At 58.8% G+C, this 19,188-nt stretch overlaps 3 protein-coding genes across 8 annotated transcripts in view; 2 read left to right on the top strand and 1 right to left on the bottom strand.

Annotated features, from left to right (window-relative positions):
• Positions 1 to 442: 442 nt before the first annotated feature.
• Positions 443 to 1,240, bottom strand: PERCC1 (proline and glutamate rich with coiled coil 1). The gene has a single exon (XM_061153920.1). The coding sequence runs from the start codon at positions 1,238 to 1,240 to the stop codon at positions 443 to 445; it is 798 nt and encodes a 265-aa protein (XP_061009903.1).
• A 7,787-nt stretch (positions 1,241 to 9,027) lies between these two features.
• Positions 9,028 to 10,051, top strand: LOC133063309 (ubiquinol-cytochrome c reductase complex assembly factor 4). Its single transcript, XM_061152494.1, has 2 exons — positions 9,028 to 9,135; positions 9,212 to 10,051. The coding sequence occupies exons 1-2, from the start codon at positions 9,104 to 9,106 to the stop codon at positions 9,585 to 9,587; spliced, it is 408 nt and encodes a 135-aa protein (XP_061008477.1). The 5' UTR covers positions 9,028 to 9,103; the 3' UTR covers positions 9,588 to 10,051.
• Positions 10,052 to 14,238: 4,187 nt separating this feature from the next.
• The window catches only part of UNKL (unk like zinc finger), a 31,921-nt gene continuing 26,971 nt past the window's right edge, over positions 14,239 to 19,188 (top strand). For 2 of the 6 annotated variants that reach the window (XM_061152484.1, XM_061152483.1), the window contains exons 1-2: positions 14,270 to 14,373; positions 15,596 to 15,805. In XM_061152484.1, the coding sequence (XP_061008467.1) occupies positions 14,297 to 14,373; positions 15,596 to 15,805 (287 nt within the window). In that variant the 5' untranslated portion in view covers positions 14,270 to 14,296. Of the gene's footprint in view, positions 14,374 to 15,595; positions 15,806 to 19,188 lie in introns of those variants that run through there. The other 4 variants (XM_061152486.1, XM_061152485.1, XM_061152491.1 and 1 more) reach the window with 4 other exon arrangements.

Raw genomic sequence — 19,188 nt, 5'->3', positions numbered from 1 at the left:
GGCATTGGCTCCACACCGAGACAACACCCTCTCCCTGCCCCACCAGAAAGCCCTCAGCCCAGTAGCTGGCCCTGGCATGCTGCAGGCACCGCAAGGAGGGGCCGCCCTGGGGCCAGCCGGCTGGGCAGTGCAGAGAGCGGCCCTACACCACCGACTGGAACCTCGGGGGCTGGCCTGGGGGACATGGGACTCGCCCAGTGTGTAGACTCGAGACCCCACCTCTGAGGGGCTGCAGCTCCTGCCCTGCCCTCCCTCCTATGGGCAGAGCCCCTGGGCAGCCCCGGCTCACCCCTGCCGTGGCCTGGGGAGCCTCCACCTGAGCTGGTTCAAGTCCTGGTGGCTGCCGTGGCTAGGGGTCCCCCGGCTCCTTCCAGTTCAGCAGGAAAGCAAGTCCAGACGCCTGGTGCCCTCGGCTCACCCCCCACTGACCCTCGAGCAATCACTAGGCCTCGGCCAGCTGCACCTCCTCCAGGCCCAGGGCCCCCGTGCCCAGCAGCTCAGACCCGGCCTCTGCCGACCAGCTGGCCAGCAGGTCGCTGAAGTCGGGCGTGCCAGGGTGCAGCAGGCCCAGGGGACTGGTCGCCGGCTCCCTCCAGAAGGACGGGGGCAGCTTCCTCTGGGTCATGGGGGTGATGTGGCCGTACTTGCGCTCCAGCCTGAGTCGCCGGCCGCCCGCCGCCTGGGGCCCCGAGCACTGCCGCAGCCCGTAGTCGAAGAGCTCGGCCAGGGGCCCCAGCAGCTGCGGCCCGTCCCCGCCAAGGCCTGGCCCACGGGCCTGCCCCTCGGGGCACCCTGGGGAGCAGCCCCCGGGCTCGGTGGCCTCATGGTCTTCTGGGGGGGCGCCGCGGGCCGGGCGCACCAGGTCGGCGCAGGAGAGCTCCCTGGCCGAGCTGCTGGCCGGGCGGCCGTCGGCGTAGATGTCACAGGCATCGGGGTCCTGCCCCCGGTCCTTGCGGCCAAAGTACCGCTGGATGTCACCGCTGATGAGCTCCGAGAACCGCAACAGCTGCAGCGGCGTCTCCGGGCTGCTGGGGTCCTGGGGGAGAACTTCAGGGGCCCAGCCTGGGCTGCAGGGGGCTGGGCTGTGGCCCTCTGGCCCCTCAGTCTCCAGCTCCTCCTCCTCCCCCTCCTCCTCCTCCTCGGAAGTGTCTGGGGGCTCCGGGGCCGGGGGCGGGAAGGGCCGGAGGGCTGGCAGGGGCAGCCGGAAGTCACAGAGCGGCCGGATAACTCCCGCGGCCATCTCCTCGCGGAGTGTCGGGGCAGTGGGCGCCGGCTGTGGAGGGAGGCAGAGAGGGGACAGGGTAGCGGTTGGGGCCCCAGCCCCCCTAGGGGGGCCACTGCAGGCTTGGGGCGGGTGCCGAGCTCAGGGATGGCTGATGTCTGGGGAGAGACAGGTGGTGGCCCGCGGGCGGGTGGGCGTGGCGGGAGGGGGCGTGCAGGCTGCGGTCACCCCGAGGGGCGGGTTTATCCTCCCCTGTGGGGGGTGCTGGCAACAGTGCCCCTGAAACAGTGCCTCAGAGACGGGAGCAGGCCAGGGGGCAGGGAGCTGGCCAGGCTGGGCTGCGGGCGGGTTTGGGGTCTGCAGAGCTCTGTCCCAGCTCAGGGTTGCTGTGGCCCCTGACACACAGGCTGGCTGACGCGGCATCTGCCCCGGGGCGGGGCGGGCTGGGCCGGGGCCCCCCTTGGTGCCCCCGCGAGTGTCTGTGGTTGGCAGGGTCCCCTGTGCCTGAGGCGCCAGTGCTGAGCCTGGGAGGCCGGGCCTGGCCGCCTTGACCCAGCTGCTCTGTCCCTTGAAGTCTGGGGGCTTCAGGGGCCATGAGGGTGACACTGGGGGGCCTTTGGGGGAGGGCAGAGCCATTTCTCCACCCCCACTGCCCCAGGCTTCCCTGTGCTCTCTGTGGGGAGGAGGGGGGTCACCTCGAGTGTCCCTAGCCTGAGGCTAGGTGTGGGGAGGTGGTGCAGGCAGGACTGGGGAAGTCACTGACAGGTTGGAGGCCAAGGGGGGCTGCGGGCGGGGTGGTGGGCCGGGAAGCTGATTCTGAATGCAGGAGGCCCCCACCCCGGGACTGGCCGAGCTCCTCTGCTTCAGGGAGGCCAGGCGGGCCAGCCCTTGGCCAAGAGGCCTCCTGGTGGGCGCCCTGGCAGGAGGCAGGAAGAAAGGGAAAGGGGTTCAGAGAGGGAGGGGGTCCCAGCTTCAGGAAACCATGCTGTGCGTGGGGGAGGGGCGAGGATTCGGAGTCAGGGGAGCTCCCCTCCCCCGCCCCCTTCCCCTGCTGTCTGCTCGCAGTTCTGGGGTCTCTCTTCACGGCCTGGGTGTCCCGTGGCCCCAGTGTTGGGGTACGGATGGCCGCTGGTGAGGAGTCGAGCTTCGAGTGTCCTGTCTCCCCCTGGCCTGGGCTTGTCCTCAATGACCCGGCCCTCTCCACCCTGCTGGTGACCCCTCCCAGTGGGTGGGTGGTCTGCAGAGACCACCTGGGCAGAGGAGCCCACAGCCTTCTTCTGCCACCCGCGCCCGCCCGCCGCCCAGCCTGGCTCCTACCTGCCGCGGCCTGCAGCTCCCACTGGGCAGGCCCACCTCCACCTGGGCTCAAGCGTTTATAGCTGAGCTCCGTGGCCGGCCAGGCCAGCAAATATTTGATGACTGCATTGTCATCGCAGACTGGGCAAATAGAGCCCGTTTGCTTTAGCGCCCGGCAACCAGGGCCCCGCGGGGGGAGCCTCAGCCTGCCCGGGGATGGTGGAGTGTTTGCCGCTCGCCCAGCTGGCTCACACCCGGCGGAGGACCCTTATCTCAGCCGCTGATTGGGGCCCAGACCCAGCCTTGTCAAATAGGCGGAAAATTAAATTTCATGCTATTTTGACTTCTGGAGTAGCCTTCTCTAGAGGACATCCTGCCTCCGCAGCGTCCTGGGTGAGCAGGCTCTGGGCCAACAGTGGCCCTGAAAGCCCAGGTGGGCCAGGGACCACCAGCCGGGCCGCTCCCGCCACCTCCCACCGCTCCAGAGCTGCAGGTGCATGTGCAGCAAACCCCGAGGAGCCCCCACCACCCCCAGGGCCTCGCCCTTGGCACCTCCTTCTCTGGCATCTGGGTCCTCCTCTGAGGGACTTGGTAGCCCCTCCAGCCCCGGGGGTCCCACCACGTCTCCTGGGCGGTTACAGTCAACACCGCAAGCAGGACCCCAGAAGGCCTGCCACCCCAAAAGCCCCACCCAGGAGCCAGGCCCGGACCCCAGCGTCTTCCCATCCTCCCTGACCCCTTCATGTGCTGCTGCACTCACGTCCGGGGCCGCCCAGTCAGTTCCCAGCAAACCGGGCGCCTGAGCAGAGCTGGGGGAGACTCTCACAGCCCTGGAGGCCAGCAGCCCGAAGTGAAAGGTCCTTCCCGAGGCTCTAGCGGGGAGCCCACCCGCCCCGCTCCCTCCTGGCATCTGGTGTCGCCTGTGATCCCAGGCTCCCAGCCTCCGCTCATCACAGGGCCGCCCCATCCCACCCGTGTCCTGTCCGAGCTTCCCTGCTCTTTCGAGAACACCTGTCCCGGGACTGCGGGCCACTCCTGTCCCTCTGACCTCACCCTGACTTGATCTCACCCCACTGACCCTCCTTCCACGTGAGGGTCTCTTCTGAGGTCCATGTGGACACGGTTTGGGGGACACAGTTCCACCTCGTCACCCACCACGCATGGGCGTAGGTGGGTGCTTTCCTCCCGGACAGCAGCCCCAGTACTGGGGGTGGGGGGTCTCCCAAAGCCTCCGCTGCTCGGGGGCCAGGTTCCGAGCACAGGACAGCAGCCCCTCCCAGCCTGGGCCCCACGACCACTGACGGCCCGAGACCTCCCTCTTGCTGCAGGCCTCACCTGTCCACCTCCTCCCTGGGCCCTTCAGCTCCAGGTTCCAGTGCCCCCTCCAAGGGGGCGGCTCTCCTCCCATCCCACGGGGGTCCTAGTGGGAACTGTGAGGGGATTTGTCCCACTGAAAGCTTCCAGTCACTTCTCCGCCACCTGGAGGGCCCAACGCCTGGCTTCAGGGAAGTGACAGGACATGTGAAGTTCTACCCTAGGGCCGTGACCCACCCCAGGCCAGGCCAGTGACCCACCCCACGGGGGCCTTTGCAGCAGCCAAGGAAAACTGGAGCTTGGCGTCCAGTGGCTGCCCAGGGTGGCTGGGACCCCAGGGTCCCTCTCTGCCCAGACACAGCCCCAAGGAGCGCCCTCCATGACCTGCCTAGGACCCAGGCTCGGACCCCAGCATCTGCCCAGACCCCAGCTGCAGTGCCCACCGCTGCCTGTCGGGAAACAGCCAGGGCCCGGGCCTGGGAAGGGGCTGGAGTCCCCGGGGCAACTGGGTCAGCCCCGCAGGGTGGCGAGGGCAGTGCAATCTGAGTGGAGGCCCAAGGAGGGCCTGTGGGTCTGTCTCCAGCCCTCGCCTGTGCCGGGCCCCTAGCTGAGGGGGCCAGGGCTGAGGAAGGTGAGATGCAGCCGTGCCCTGGAGAAGGTCCTGCCATGTGACCAGAGCGGGGCTTCATGAAGGAGGGGGTCTGCGGGTGCTGAGGGGGCAGGGGCTCCCCAGCCGAGCCGGGGGAGTGAAGGCGCTCCAGCAGAGGAGACGGCCTGGCAAGGACCCAGGTAGCCGGGAGCTGGCACCCCGTGGTCGGCTGAGGGATGGCCCCAAGGATGCCCACTCCCTCCCCCTGGGAACTGCCGAAGCCTTACCTGGCAGAGGGACCCAGCAGGACTGACTGAGCGAAGGACCCTGAGGCAGGAGACGGCCCTGGGTTACCCTACCGGCCGTGATTCACAGAGGGAAGGTGGAGGGTCCAAGTGTGGGGTGAAGGGACATGGGGCAATGGAAGCAGAGAGTCCCTGCTGGCTTTGAACCGGGGAGGGGGCCTCGAGCCAAGGAAAAGAGTGGCCTCCAAGCCCCCTGACCCTTGGCACCCTTGAGTGGGCCGGGGGCCAAGGTGCTCAGGCTGCCAGGCCCCCCAGCACCTGCTCCCAGCCGGCCCCCGTCATGGGCGGCACGGGGCCTTCACAGCCCTGGGCCCACCTGCCCCCACCTCTGCTCTCAGGCCTCGGCCCCCGGGAGACGGGCTCTGCTTTTCCAAAGGCGGTGGCCCTGCCTGTCCCCATGCACCCTGTATTGATCTTCCCAGGGAAAATCAATAGGTCCAATATGCCAGCTCTCAAGTGGCGCTACAGTAAATTACTCCCGCCATCGGGCACACCGGGCGGCAGCCTCCCTCCCGTTAGTGGAGCGTCAGGCCCGTGTGAGGTTGCTCTGTGTGCTTAGAGATAATGAAGGCTGAGGTGTTGGTTTATGCCCCGGGGGGGGCGGGGGAATCGCTGCCAGTGTGGGGCACCTGTCACCCAGCGCCCTGCCGAGATTGCTGGGGTCAGGAAGCGAGGGTCCTGGAGACGCTCTGGGGGTGGCCCCAGGAGCATCTGGTTGTGGTTTTCCTGTTGGGGCTCCCCCACTTTGGAGAGTCAAGCAAACCCCAGCATTTGGGGCTGCTGTCACCAGCAGATGCTCTGGCCAGAGGCCGGAGGGGACACACATGTCGCTGAACAAGTGGGTTTCAGCAGGGAGAGCTCACAGCCCGCAGTGCAGGTGTCTCAGGAGGCGGGCCTTACAAAGGGCTCTGGGTTCAGCGGCGTGTTAGTGGGGGCTGTGAGTCTCCAGGGGCTGCTGTAACAAAGGATCACTGACGAGGCGGGGCAGGGGGAGTTAAAACAACAGAGTTCCTTTCTCAAAGTTTCAGAGGCCAGATATCTGAAACCATGAAGACTCTGAAGAAGAAACTCTTCCAGGCCTTTCTTTAAGCTTTGGTGCAGCCGGGATCCTCCCAGCTCCTCAGCTCTTAGCTCCATCATTCCAGTCTCCGCCTGCCTCTTGGCATGGCCTTCTCCCCATGTGTCTCTGGGTCTTTTTTCCTCTTATAAGGACGCCATTTAGGGCCCACCCTATCCAATATGACATGCATATGTGGGTGCTAAGTCACTTCAATCGTGTCCGACTCTTGGCGATCCCATGGACTGTAGCCTGCCAGGCTCCTCTGCCCGTGGGATTCTCCAGACAAGAATACTGGAGTGGGTAGCCATTCCCTTCTCCAGGGGATCTTCCTGACCCAGGAATCTAACCCGAATCTCTTACATCTCCTGCATGGGCAAGCAGGGTCTTTACCACTAGTGCCACCTGGGAAATCCCATCCAATATGACATAGTTTTAATTAATGACATCCACAAAGACCTTTCCAAATAGGGATCATGTGGTGGGCTCCAGGGGGTCAGAATTTGGAAGAACATTGTTCAGTCCAGTGCAGCATCACTTAAAAGTTGTATTTCTTTTTAGCTGCTCTGGGTCTCTGTTGTGGCACGTGGGCTTCCTCTCGTTGCTGAGAGTGAGGATGACTCTTCATCGCGGTGCTTGGGCTTCTCCATGCAGTGGCTTCTCTTGTTGTGGAGCACAGGCTCTAGAGTGCATGGGCTCAGTAGTTGCCTCCCAACATGTATGAGCTTAGTTCCTGGCAGGGTTTGAACCCACATCCCCTGCATTGGAAGGCAGATTCTTAACCACGGAACCACCAGGGGAGTCCCTAGTATAGCGTCTTAATACATCTTGTCCAGAAGGAGGACAGCCATGTCTGGTGAATGACCAGAGTCCCTCCCATTAGCCAGGAAGCGAGTATTTTGTCTTTTTTTGAGGTTTGGGCCACGTCACATTCATGTCTTGTCTGTGTTCAGATGTGATTGTCTTGAGCCACCGTGGTCATGGAGTGCCCTGGTCCAACACGGATGTTCTCTGAAGTTGTTTCTGTCCCATGGGAGAGCCCAGCTCTGAGCCCCAGGCCAGCTCCCAGAGATAAGGGCCTGCTGACTCCATAGGACCCGTGTCCTTTGCATCATGCCTTCACCTAGAATGGAGACCCGGCCAACAGGACTTGGGCACAGAGGACATGTAGATTTGCTAAATCTTTGTTATGGCCTGCACTGCTCCTCCTGGACTCTGACCTCAGAGCACCCTAGGAGCCTGGTGGCTGTAAGGGAACATCCATTGCTTCAGGATGGAAAGATATTTGCATGCTGTCCCGTTAACATTAACAGCTGCCCCGGGGGCCTGCTGAGGGCCCCTCAGGCAGAGGTCCAGTCCTGGAAGCAGCCATGAAGGACAGGAGATGCCCATTTTACAGCTGAGGAAGCAGAGGCTCAAGGGGCACCTGTCCAGGTGTCTAATTTCTGTCACGCATCCAAGGCAGTCATCAAGACAGTTTTAGTGACCCTTTAGAGGCTGCCTTGCCCGGGGGTGGGGTCCCTGCCCCCCCACCAGCCCCTGCCCTTGACCTCCCCCCCCCAGCTCTGGGCCCCCTCTGCTGGCCCAGGGCAGCTTGTGCCCAGATGCCTGAAAGCAGACCAACCAGGTGGTTGCATCAGTTGCAGTCAGCAGCACCACCCCTAACCTCAGGGTCCTCCTGAGGTTACCTCCTCAGGTTATCTTCACCTCCTCCAGGAAGCCCTACAGGCTGCACACCAGAATGATTGTAGTCCATCCTCCTGCCCGTAGCCGTGCTCCTGGGGTTTCCTGTGGCTGAACTGGTTCGGCAGTGACTCTGGGTGGGGTTCTGGGGTGGAACAGGTGGGGCGGAGCCCAGTGAGGAGGACGTGAGCACACAGGCGCCTCTGTTGACACAGCAGCTCTGAACACAGCCCTGGGTTTGGAGCTGAGCCGCCACCAGGAGTTCAGGGTTGGGCTTCCCTGGGTGGGGAGACTTCCCAGGTGCTGCTGAGTTAGGAACACCTCCAGTCCGCCGCCCTTGCTCAAGTGTCTCCAGCATTCCTGGGGTGTGGCAGGATCCCCGAGGCTGTGGCTTCTCCCACCAGAAAGCAGGTGCAGGATAAGCTCAAGGCAAAGGTGCTGAACCGGAGAGGCGGCAAATTACAGCTGCCAACCAAAGATTGTCACTCGCCACCCGGTTCTGCAAAAATGAAGTCACTAGCCAACACAGTCGCTGACGTCCAACACACCCTGAAAGGAGTTAAGGGAAAACTGACCGAAAAAAAAAAAAAAGCACCCTCTCACGTTGTGCTTTTTGCTTTTCAAATGTCACACGTCACAAGGTGGCCTGGTAATCTGATTTTGTCACCAAGTGCCCCCTCACCCCGACCCCAGCACATTCCCACATCGCCACAGAGTCTATGGTGATGCCTGGGTCCTCCTATGTGGTCTCCAGACAGCACGGCTCAGCTGACCCAGCGCCAGTTTGCCTCTATGGAGCCGACTGGGAGGCAGGGTAGACAGGGAGTCCCGAGACAGGGAGTCCCGAGACAGCTCGGGGCTGCCTCTCCCGATCTAACTCCTGCAGGTGGACAGGAAGGTCCCCGAGGAGCACGCTGTAGCCTCCATTCACAACAATGGCGCTCCGGGCCCTGCGCAGGTGGTCCCGCTGGCCTGAAGGGGGAGACGTGCCCGAGTGCCCGCCGGCTCCGCGGGGAGGGCCACGGGTGTGCCCTGGTGCCGTGGGTGAGGGCCCACGGCCCTGCGGCTGAGCAGTGCACCTGCCTTGCAGGGCGGATGGTGTATATGCGGCGACGGCTGCGCAGCTCGGAGCCCGCAGAGCTTGAGGGCTGGGTGCGGCCCCGGGGCCAGGGACACTAGTCGACAGGACATGGCTGAAGTCCCACGAAGAGAGCAAGACAGCGGCGCGAGGCCAGGGGAAGAGGCGTCCGGGGCTGCGCCGGCACTGAGAGAAGGGTGCGTAGTGTGGGCCTTTATCGGGGGACCCGCGCTGAGGCGAGCTCATCAGAGGACCACCCTAACACCCCGTCCCCGCCGATGGGCCTCAGGCCTGGGGCGCAAGCCCAGCGAGAGGAAGGCTAGCGCTGCCTCGGGCCGGCCGCGAACTACATTTCCCGGCATGCCCGCGCGGCCGGCCGGGGGCGGGCCTGCGACGGAAGAGGCTGCAGGAGGACTGAGTCATTTCCGCTGCGCGAGCGGGGACCCACGTTCTGTAGTCGTGAGCGGAGGCCCGGAACAGCACCCAACTTCCGGCTTCGCGCGACGGAAGTGACAGGACTGCGGCGCGCGGCGGCGCCGAGCGCGGAGCCGGGGTCGCGATGAGCGGCGTTCTGTGCGCGCCGGCGGCTGGGTGAGCTGCGCGGGGTCTCGGTGGGACCTCGGACGGAAGGGGCGGGCGCGCGCGCTCACTGCTTTCTCTCTTCCAGGGCGTTCCAGGCGCTGAGGCTCGTGCGCTGGGCTTCCCGAAGCCCGCCTCCGCCGCCCAGCGGCCGGGCTCGAGCCCAGATCTCGGCCGAGGGCGACGAAGAGGATGACCCTCACCGCCCCCTTCGGTTTTCCTCCAGCAGAGCCGCGCCGCTCCGCTGGACAGTGAAGCAGTCCCTGGGAACCGAGCAGCAGCGGCCCTGGTGGGTGGTGCTGCCCTTCAGCCTGTCCCTCATGGCTCTGGTCATTTGGTGCTTCTTTAGGCAGGAGACAAGCGCGGACCGGTGGTTGAGACGGATGTTGCTGGAAGAGGTACCAGAGCCCAGCGACGCTTCTGAAGATCCTGGAGTTCCGGTGGCCCACGGGGCGAGGACTTAATGGGGTGCCAGGAGCGAAGCAACAAACCTTACTTACTTAGTAAAATCTTACTTAGGCTTTGGCGTCGCGTTTGACCGTTTCTGTCCCCGTTATTACACGCGTCCTGAGACTGAAGGACTTGAATGACGCACCTGGCCAAGCTGAGCCCTTGAAGGCGACGCAGGATGTCAGCAGATCGGAACCGGCTCCTTGTCTGATGCTCGTTTCCCATCGAATACGTCGGAAAGCTTTCTCAGGTCCACGGAAAAGGTTTTGGTCGCAGCATGTGCTGTTGGATTTGTGCTGTCTTTGTACATTATTGTGTTTACAAAGCAACGTAGTGACAGCTGTAGTCCAGTGTGATCCACTTTCTGAGACACAGTGACTGGCAGAAGAGTTAAACATTTTATCTTACAGTGTACTGTGATGTGTATAAATTGATGGTAGTTTAACAAACAATAAAATTTTAAAGTTGGAAATGTGAAGTTAAGCCAGTTTTTGTTTTTGTTTTTTTAGTACTTCATTTTAAAAAAGGGAGCCTTCTAGTCATTTCAATTCCTTTAGTTTAGTTTTGTTTTTTTCCCCCAGAATAGGAGCTGAGGAAAGAAACCTAAATGTAACTGGTGGAATATGATCAAACAATACCAGAAATAATGAGCTTTCTCAGCTCTCTGTACATTTTTATCTTTAGCAAGACAATAACTGAGTAGAGTAAAATTGGTAAATATTTTTGTTGACAACTTAAAAGTATTTTGGGTATGTAAATGACTATGTTTCTCAAAGTACTGCTTAGTAGGAAATGTGCTTAATTCTGGATTAAATACAGAATGCATAAAGGGATGATTTTACTTACTTAGCATTTTAGTAGAACGTTTTATCTTGACTTCTTTGGTGCCAAAGTTAACTGGAAATTTCTCTCACTTGGATTGAAGACCACTGACTCTATGGCAGTGTACCGGTCTTGTACTTTTGCAAGACCTCTGCAAAATTGCTCTAAGTGGCTGGCCCGCCTTGGTAAATTATGCTTGTTAGGGAGGGGCAACTGAGTCAAGTATATTCATTTTTTTAAAAATGGAGAGACCAAGATTTGAAAAGATAGGCCTAATCATAGCTCAGGCTACATCCTCAGTCCCCCTGGTAGCAGAGAACTAAGATGTCCTTTCTCTGGCCTGGAGTGATTGTGACCTTTTTGGTTGTGAACCATTTTGTTTGATTCAAACCTGAATCCTGGTTTTACTCTCACTAGCTCCTGCAAGAAAAAAAAACTAACAAGAAATTTTGTTTTCATTAAAATTAACTTTCATATGATCAAAGCAATAAGCTATATTTGGAAAAGTTAGACACTGTGGTAAGCAGAAAGAAGAGAATTGGAAACATTAGCCCTACCACCTAGAGGTACTGCTTTGAACCCTTTTTGGGCAGAAGATAGAGACAAATTTTTTTTTTTTTAACCCCAGGAAAAGTTACTGAGGTCAAATGATCTCATATCTTCTAAGCAGCTGTGCTATTTTTTGTATGTGTCTGGGTACTATCCCAGCCTTTTAAGAACATTCTTTAAAAGTCCCAAAAATGACAGTCGTTACAGCCTATACCCAATTCTCTTCAAGGAAGGTGCCTCTTGAGTGAGGAGGGAAAGGAGGCATTGTTTTAAAGATCCCCAAATTTCTTTGTCTTGAGCCCGTTTTTAAGCTCAGTGTGGCTCTCCGTAGGTGGGCTTCCCTGGTGGCTCAGTGTTAAAGAATCTGCAGGAGATTCCATCCCTGGGTCGGGAAGATCACCTGGAGAAGGAAATGGCAACCCACTCCAGTATTTTTGCCTGGAGAATTCCATGGACAGAGGAGCCTGGTGGGCAACAGTCCATAGGGTCGCAAAGAGTTGGACACAACTGAGCACATACACATGGCTCTCTATACATCTGGACTTTACTGGTTCCTCAAACTCCTTAGGTTGGAAACAGAATTCAGCTCTCTCAAATCTGTTTCTTTGTATCCTTCCTAGCTTGGGACCTTGGAATTATCCTAGGCTTCTTTCTCATTCCCTACATCCTGACAGTCTTCAAGATCTGTTTTGTCTTCCAAAGAATTCACGGGCCCTGTTTCATTCTCCTGCTTGATTTCCTTAAAACATGTCATGTTGTTAATTTTTTGCTATTTTAATTTCCAGGTTTCAATGTACTGTTTGTAGAGGTAGTATATTTTTTAGGCAATGTGAACATATAAAGAAGGTAGTCATTCATCCCACCACCAATGATAGTTTATACTATTTTAGTGTATTACTTGTATTTGAAAAAACAACAGCAACTTATATTCTTGGGACAAAATCACTGCAGATGGTGATTGCAGCCATGAAATTAAAAGACGCTTACTCCTTGGAAGGAAAGTTAAGACCAACCTACATAGCATATTAAAAAACAGAGACATTACTTTGACAACCAAGGTCGGTCTAGTCAAGGCTATGGTTTTTCCAGTGGTCATGTGTGGATGTGACAGTTGGACTATAAAGAAAGCTGAGCACAGAAGAACTGATGCTTTTGAACTGTGCTGTTGGAGAAGACTCTTGAGACTCCCTTGGACTGCAAGGAGATCCAACCAGTCCATCCTAAAGGATTTCAGTCCTGGGTGTTCATTGGAAGGACTGATGTTGAAGCTGAAACTCCAATACTTTGGCCACCTGATGTGAAGAACTGACTCATTTGAAAAGACCCTGATGCTGGGAAAGATTGAGAGCAGGAGGAGAAGGGGACGGCAGAGGATGAGATGGTTGGATGGCATCACCGGCTCGATGGACATGGGTTTGGGTGGACTCTGGGAGTTGGTGATGGACAGGGAGGCCTGGTGTGCTGTGTGGTTCATGGGGTTGCAGAGTCAGACACAACTGAGCGACTGAACTGAAAGTATGGAACTGCTGTATCTTGCTTTGTCTTGTCACTTGAGGAGCATTTTTCTTGTTAACAATTCTCAGGAAGCATTTTCATTCTCTGCGAGGTGCTCTTAAGTTTTTGCCAAATAACTCATATCTTTGTACATCTTTGTCTGAATCTCATTCTTTTTTAGGTTGGAGTTTCTAGAAATGGAACAAATTAGTTTTCCATAAAGATCCATACCCTTTTCTTCTCCTAGCCACACTTCCTTCAAGGGTATTCTTGCTGCAGGTTAGAGTGTTGTTGGTTTTCTGTTCAGAATAACAACAAAAGTGCCTGCTCCAAGAGCTCTTATTTGTGCATTCTAAGTCGCTTCAGTCGTGTCCGACTCTTTTCAACCCTATGGACTATAGCCCACAAGGCCCTTCTGTCCACTGTGATTATCCAGACAAGAAGACTGGAGTGGGTTGCCGTTTCTTCCTTCAGGTGATCTTCCTGACCCAGGGATCGAAACCTTGTCTCCTGCATTGGCAGTCAGGTTCTTTAGCACTAGCACTGCTTTGGGAAGCCCTCTTCTTTGTTTAATTTGCATTAAAAAAATTACTGGTGAGGTTGAACATTTAACACGTCTTGGGAATTCCCTGGAGGTCCAGTGGTTAGGACTCTGCAATCTCACTGTCCTGAGGGCTCGGTTAAATTCCTGGTCGGTGAACTAAAATCCCACAAGCCACCCAGCCCTACAAAAAAAAAAAAAGAATGTCTCATGCTACATATTTACAAAATAATGCACTCTGGGCCTGGGTTCTTCTTCCTCAAACGCACACCGTGTTTCTTCCTTCAGGGACCACTGAGTTGGAACTCCGTGTGAGTCTTGAAGGGGGCCGGGAGCGGGGATGGGGCGCGAATGCTGCCCGCCCGGGGGAGTTCCCGCCCGGTGTGCATCCTCTCCCCACCCTTCTGGCGAAGGGTGTGTGTGTGTGTGTGTGTGTGTGTGTGTGGCGAAGGGTGTGTGTGTGTGTGTGTGTGTGGCGAAGGGTGTGTGTGTGTGTGTGGCGAAGGGTGTGTGTGTGTGTGTGTGTCTGGCGAAGGGTGTGTGTGTGTGTGTGTGTGTGTGTGTGTGTGTGTGTGTGTTCCCTCTTGACTTCGCGCCTTTGGATTCTTTTTAAAAAATCAGCTCTATTGATATGCAGTTCATATTCACCCATTTAAAGTAAACAAGTGAAAATTTTTAGTACGTTCGCAGGGAGCAACCACTACCACATTCTAATTTTAGGACCTGTTCGTACGCCTAAAAGAACCCGGGTACCGGTGAGCAGCAGTCAGGCCTCTTTCCTCCCCCTTGTCTCCCACACCGAGCCCTAAGCAACTGGAGCCACTCTTCGCGATCTCAGCATCCGCACGGGGTCACAGAATGAGTGAAGGCGCGTGTGACAGCCGGGCCGCGCGGTCTTTACTCGGGACCTGTCCTCTGTCTCGGAGCTTGGAGTTGCGCAGGGTGCTGTCAGGCGTGCGGAGCGCGTGGGCAGCCGTGCTGGGGTGAAGGCTGCAGCGGAGCCGCGGACTGAGCGGGTGCGGGATGGGCCGTGAACGTGGACTTCGGGGACCCCGTGGGAGTGGGTGGGGGCGACCGGCCGGGACGGCGGGCTCCGGGGTGCGTGCACGTCCCCTCCGGGCGCAGGGTGACCGGAGGCGTCCAGGGCCGACAGCTCCGTGCAGGGCGCCGGATGGGGGCGTGGCGCGCGGGTGTGGCGTGGCGGGAGGGCGTGGCCGGCCGGGCGGGGGGCGCGGGTGGGCTCGACGAGGGGGGGAGATCCGGAGAGGCGGGGGCGGGCGCGCGCGGCGCATGCGCGCTGCATTGTTTTGACTGAAAATGCCGTCGGTTTCGAAAGCGGCGGCGGCGGCGCTGAGCGGGTCCCCCCCGCAGACGGAGAAGCCGACCCACTACAGGTCAGTGCCCCGGCCGGCCGCGGCAGGAGCGGGGGCGGGGCAGGGGGCGGCCCCGCGCTCCTCGGGCCCGCGCGCCCGCGCCCCCGCGCCCCTGGGCCTGGGAGCTTCCGCCGGGTGCGGCCTGGGGCCCCGCGCCGCCCCTCTCCCCGTTCCCCCGGCCCCCGCCTCTCACCTGCCGGCCCCTAGCCAGCTGGCCCCCCAGCCTCCGCGCGGTACCTGGGCTCTGGAGGGTGGACCGCCATCCTACTCGGCTGCCGCCGCCTGAGCTCAGGAGGCGGCGCCCAGGTTCTGGAGTGGCACCTGGGCTTGGGGGCTGGGGGACGGGGCCAGGGGTCCCCGCACCTGGGTTGGGGACCGGAGAACAGCGCCTGGGGTCGTGGGTCGGGGCCGCCGAGAATGCGCCTGTGGTCGGGGATGGGGGACCGCGCCTGGGCTCGAGGGAAGGGCGGCCATCTGGACTCCGGCTGCCTCCTTGGCTCGGGGCTGGTACCGGGGCTCGGGGCGCGCCTGCAGTCCCGGAGGTCGTGTCTGTGTTCCGTATGAGGGGGCTGCGCGCGGGGTCTGAGGGAACGCGCCTGAGATCCAGGAGACTCTCCTGGGCTCTGGGGGAGCGGCCGCCTGGGACCGTCTGGAATCGGAGTGGGTGTCACGCCTGAGCTCCGAGATGGGCCAGTTGCGCCCTGGGCCAATCCGCGTCTGGATTCTGCAGGGTCGTGCCTAGGGTCGGGAACCGTGTCTGGGATTGGCGAACCATTCTTGGGATCCGAGGAACGCGCGTGGGCTTCCAGGGCGGCGGTGGAGGGGAGTGGAGGGAGACGGATGAGGGGAGAGGGAGGCGGGGCAAGGGGAGAGGGAACGGAGGTGGGGAGGGGGTCTGAACTTGGAGTGAGAGGTCGCCCCTGAGATTGGGGATCACACCTGCGGTCTGGGATGGGTAGCTGCGCCTGGGGCCGAGGATGGGGGGCTTCGCCTGGGGCGGGGGACCGTGCCTGGGATTGGAGCTGGGGACTGCGCCTGGGGTCGGGGATGTGGGATCGTGTCTGGGGTCCCAGAAATGCGCCTGGGCCGGGGGAGCGGGGCGGGGGGCGGCAGAGTGGGGGATCGCGCCTGGGGTCGGGGCCTTCGGGCGCACGGGGTCCGACCCCTGCCCAGGAGTCCTCGGGCCGCCCGCCGGCGGCGGCGGCGGCGGCGGAAGCGACCCCAACGCTGTTTGTCTTTTTAGGTATCTAAAGGAGTTTAGGACAGAGCAGTGCTCCCTGTTTGTGCAGCACAAGTGCACCCAGCACAGGCCATTTACCTGTTTCCATTGGCATTTCCTAAATCAGCGTCGGCGCAGACCGCTCCGCAGGCGCGACGGCACTTTCAACTACAGCCCGGACGTGTACTGCTCCAAGTACGACGAGGCCAGCGGCGTGTGCCCGGACGGCGACGAGTGAGTGCGCGCGGCTGCGGGGCGGCGCGGCCCACACCCGGCGGGTGCGGACGCGGGCTTCCCGGCCCCTCGCGCCGGCAGGCCCCGTCTCCGCTTTGACGTTTACCCATGACCGCTGGTCTTGGTGGCGACATTTGCCAGCCAGTGAGGGAAGGACAGCGTGCTGCTGGGGGATAGCCCTTGCAGGGGGCAAACCGACTTTGCTGTGCTTCCCGCTTTGATCACGGCCCAGTTCTCTGAACCCCCTGCATTAGAACCAACCCAACTTAGGAGGTACAGCTTTTGAGTTTAGGATCATTTTGTAGTCGTCTCTTGCTCTCTGGTCAGAGAGCTTGTTAGAAGGTTTGCTCACATTGTACACATGTATCCAGAATGGCTTCTTGCTTGCTGTTTATATGTTTAATTTTTAAAGAATTGACAGGAGGGTTATTTGCAGACTGTCACTTGTATAACACTTTTAAAGTTTAAGAAATCCATGTTTTGTTTTGGTTGTTTTATTTTTTTTTTTACAAGTTTCCTAATGGTGTTATGAACAGATGTCTTCATTTTGAAGTATGTAGAATATGAAAACAAGGAAAGTAGAAGTTAGATTGTATGTTGATGAAGCCAGCAGAGATTGGTAGCAGGAGGTCTTGCTTTTTTCCTGTGGGCTGTGTGAGGAGAAAGGGCTGCGCCAGTCCCACCTGGAGGTGAGGTGGCAGTGCTGTGCCCCAGGGCCTCTTGGAAAAAATGTCTAGGGTTCAACTTCTGTCAGATCCAAGTCTGATTTGGGGGAGGTCTTTTTGATTTCTCAGGGGATTCCCTGGTGGCTCAGATATTAAAGAATCTGCAATGCGGGAGACCCAGGTTCAATCCCTGGGTCGGGAAGATCCCCTGGAGAAGGGCATGGCAACCCACTCCAGTACTCTTGCCTGGAGAATCCCATGGATGGAGGAGCCTAGCAGGCTACAGTCCATGGTGTCACAGAGTCAGATACAACTGAGCGACTAATGCTAATCGATAAATATTTTAAAGTCTTCAATCTGCTGCAGTGTTGTTTCTGCTTTCTGCTTTGGTTCCTGGGCCCTGGGGCATGTGGGATCATACCCGCACCCCCTGTGTTGGACGGTGAAGTCTAACCACTGGACCATTAGGGAAGTTTCCTGTTTTTCACTTAAAAAATGCTTAGGTCCAGGGAGTAAACTTTTGATCTATGGTGATCATCTTAAAAGCTCTGTCTACTTCCTGAGAGGTTTTTAGTTGAACACCAGATAGTCAAATAAGGTTGTTAAGGCAGCCTGGAGCCCGTGGAAATAATGTAACTGGCTCCATTTTGGTTAAGATGGTATTATATTCTGTGAGGTCTTAAAAGTATGTTATTTAATTGCATCTTGAGCTGCTGTTTCCTGCAAATGGGTGTTCTGAAGAGAGATGTTTCTGTCTAGCTAAGGCTTAGCCCCTGGCCCCTCAGTTCCCTTGGCCATGTCAGTCACCTCTCCTGAACGTAAGTCTTGAGTTGCCCCCAAGGGACCACTGATGAGATCCTGGTGCAAAGATCTAGTCACCTAGCTGGTGTGACCCCATTCCAGAGTCCAGGATGGGAGACTGATTGGTAGTATTCATGGATGATGAAAAGAAAGTGTATTTTAGTGGCTGTTTTGGGTTCCAGAGTCTGAATGGCCTGGTATTGATTCAGATCCATTGCTGGGCATCGGAGTAGGGTCCAGTTCCTATGGGATGAAGAGTACTTCGGTGAACACCTATCTGGTGATGGTCCTTTTAAGCTGGGTTTAAATGTTAATTCAGTAGTATTGCAGTTTATTATAAAAATGTTAGCATCGGGAATCCCCTGGTGGTCCAGTGTCAGGACTGCACACTTCTACTGCCAAGGGCCCAGGCTCAGTCCCTGGTGGAGGAACCAAGATCCCACAAGCAGGGCAGCACGGCCGGGGCTGGGGGTGGGAACACTTGTAGCCTGAGTAGCATGCAGGTCATCACGGAGCAGAGTGGGATTACAGTGGGTGTCTGACACTGTTTTGGGTGTATCCTGTGTACATGTACACATGAAAGTACATGTGTGTCTTCTTAAAGATTTCCTTTGCGACTTTTGTTGAGCACGTGAGATGACTTGCTTCAGCCCCACAGGAAGTATCTGACAGGCCAGACGTCTCCCCTGAGAGTCTCTCGTTAGCAGTCACCGCTCATTCAGCCTGAGATGGACTTTTCCTGGAGTCTGTCCTGTTGAATTACATATTCTGGCTCATGCAGGGTTGCCATGGGATCTGTAAATAGACTCTACCCTTCAGAGCAGGGGACCAGCCTCCTCCCTTTTATTTCAGTTCATTGGTTCTTGAAATGTCTATTTTGGGCTTTTATAGGAACAACCTATTACTGTAAATCATGAATATGTATCAGAGAGCAAAGACCCTTCAGCCGGCTCAAGTGACTTGTGCGTCCAAGGTGGTTCTACCAGTCTGATGGGGGAACCATTGAGCTGAGCCACGGGCAGGAGCGGGGACCCCCAAGAAGGCTGGCATCCCTAATGTCAGCTCCTGTGCTAGGCAGATGGTCATCCTCCCCTCTTGCTGTTGCCCCTTCTCCTGGGGCACCCTCCCCACCTGTCCCCACTACCCCCAGTGAGAACTCCAGCTGTCCCTGGGTAGCCCCCCAACCCTTCCCCCGGGCACACCCCTCCACCCCGCCGTCACCCCTTTCTCCCAGCGTCAGTCACCCTCCTCTCTGTCACCCCTCCTCCCTGGCCCCGCCCCCGCTCCGCCCCCAGTGGACACCCTGTGGCCGCCCCCACCCCGCGGCGCCCTTTGTTCCGGCGGCCACGCCCCCCCCCACTCGGGCCGCGGGGTTACGTGGCCCCGCCCCACCCCCGTGGGAACCGGCCTCCCAGCGGCGGGGCCTCCGGGTGGACTGCGCGCCTTGCTCACTCCGGAGTCGGCCGGTGCTGCCTCCGGCCGCGGGGTCAGGCCCGCAGCCCCGGGTGCGTGTTCCCCCACCCCCCATGCGGATCCGTCTCAGGTATTCCCTAGCCTGGCGCTTCGAGGAAAGCGGCGCGGGCAGGAGCGCCGCGTGGCCGGAGGCCTCTCTAGGTCAGGCGCCCGCTGAGAGCTGTCCGAGAGCGGCCCGGGCCCCCAGCTGGTCCTGCTCACGGGGCTTTCCACCTGGGACCCGCTGTGCTTCCTCTCCTCGGAGACCTTGTATCCCTCCTGTGCTTGTAAAGGGGGTCAGGTGCGACTACAGAGTTCGGTTCCTCCAGGAGTCCGAGGGGCCCCTCCTGGAAATGTTTTCATTGGCAAACAATACAAGCGGGCTCCAACTCTGCCCGGTACAAAGTTGCCTCACTCTTTCCTGATAACCCTACTTCTGCCGAAGGCAGGCCGCCCGTGGTGGCC

The sequence above is a fragment of the Dama dama genome, chromosome 10 (genome assembly GCF_033118175.1).
Source record: "Dama dama isolate Ldn47 chromosome 10, ASM3311817v1, whole genome shotgun sequence".
NCBI classification, from domain to species: Eukaryota; Metazoa; Chordata; class Mammalia; order Artiodactyla; family Cervidae; genus Dama; species Dama dama.
The sequence above is the reverse complement of the archived record's forward strand: the minus strand, read 5'-3'. Positions and strand labels throughout refer to the sequence as shown.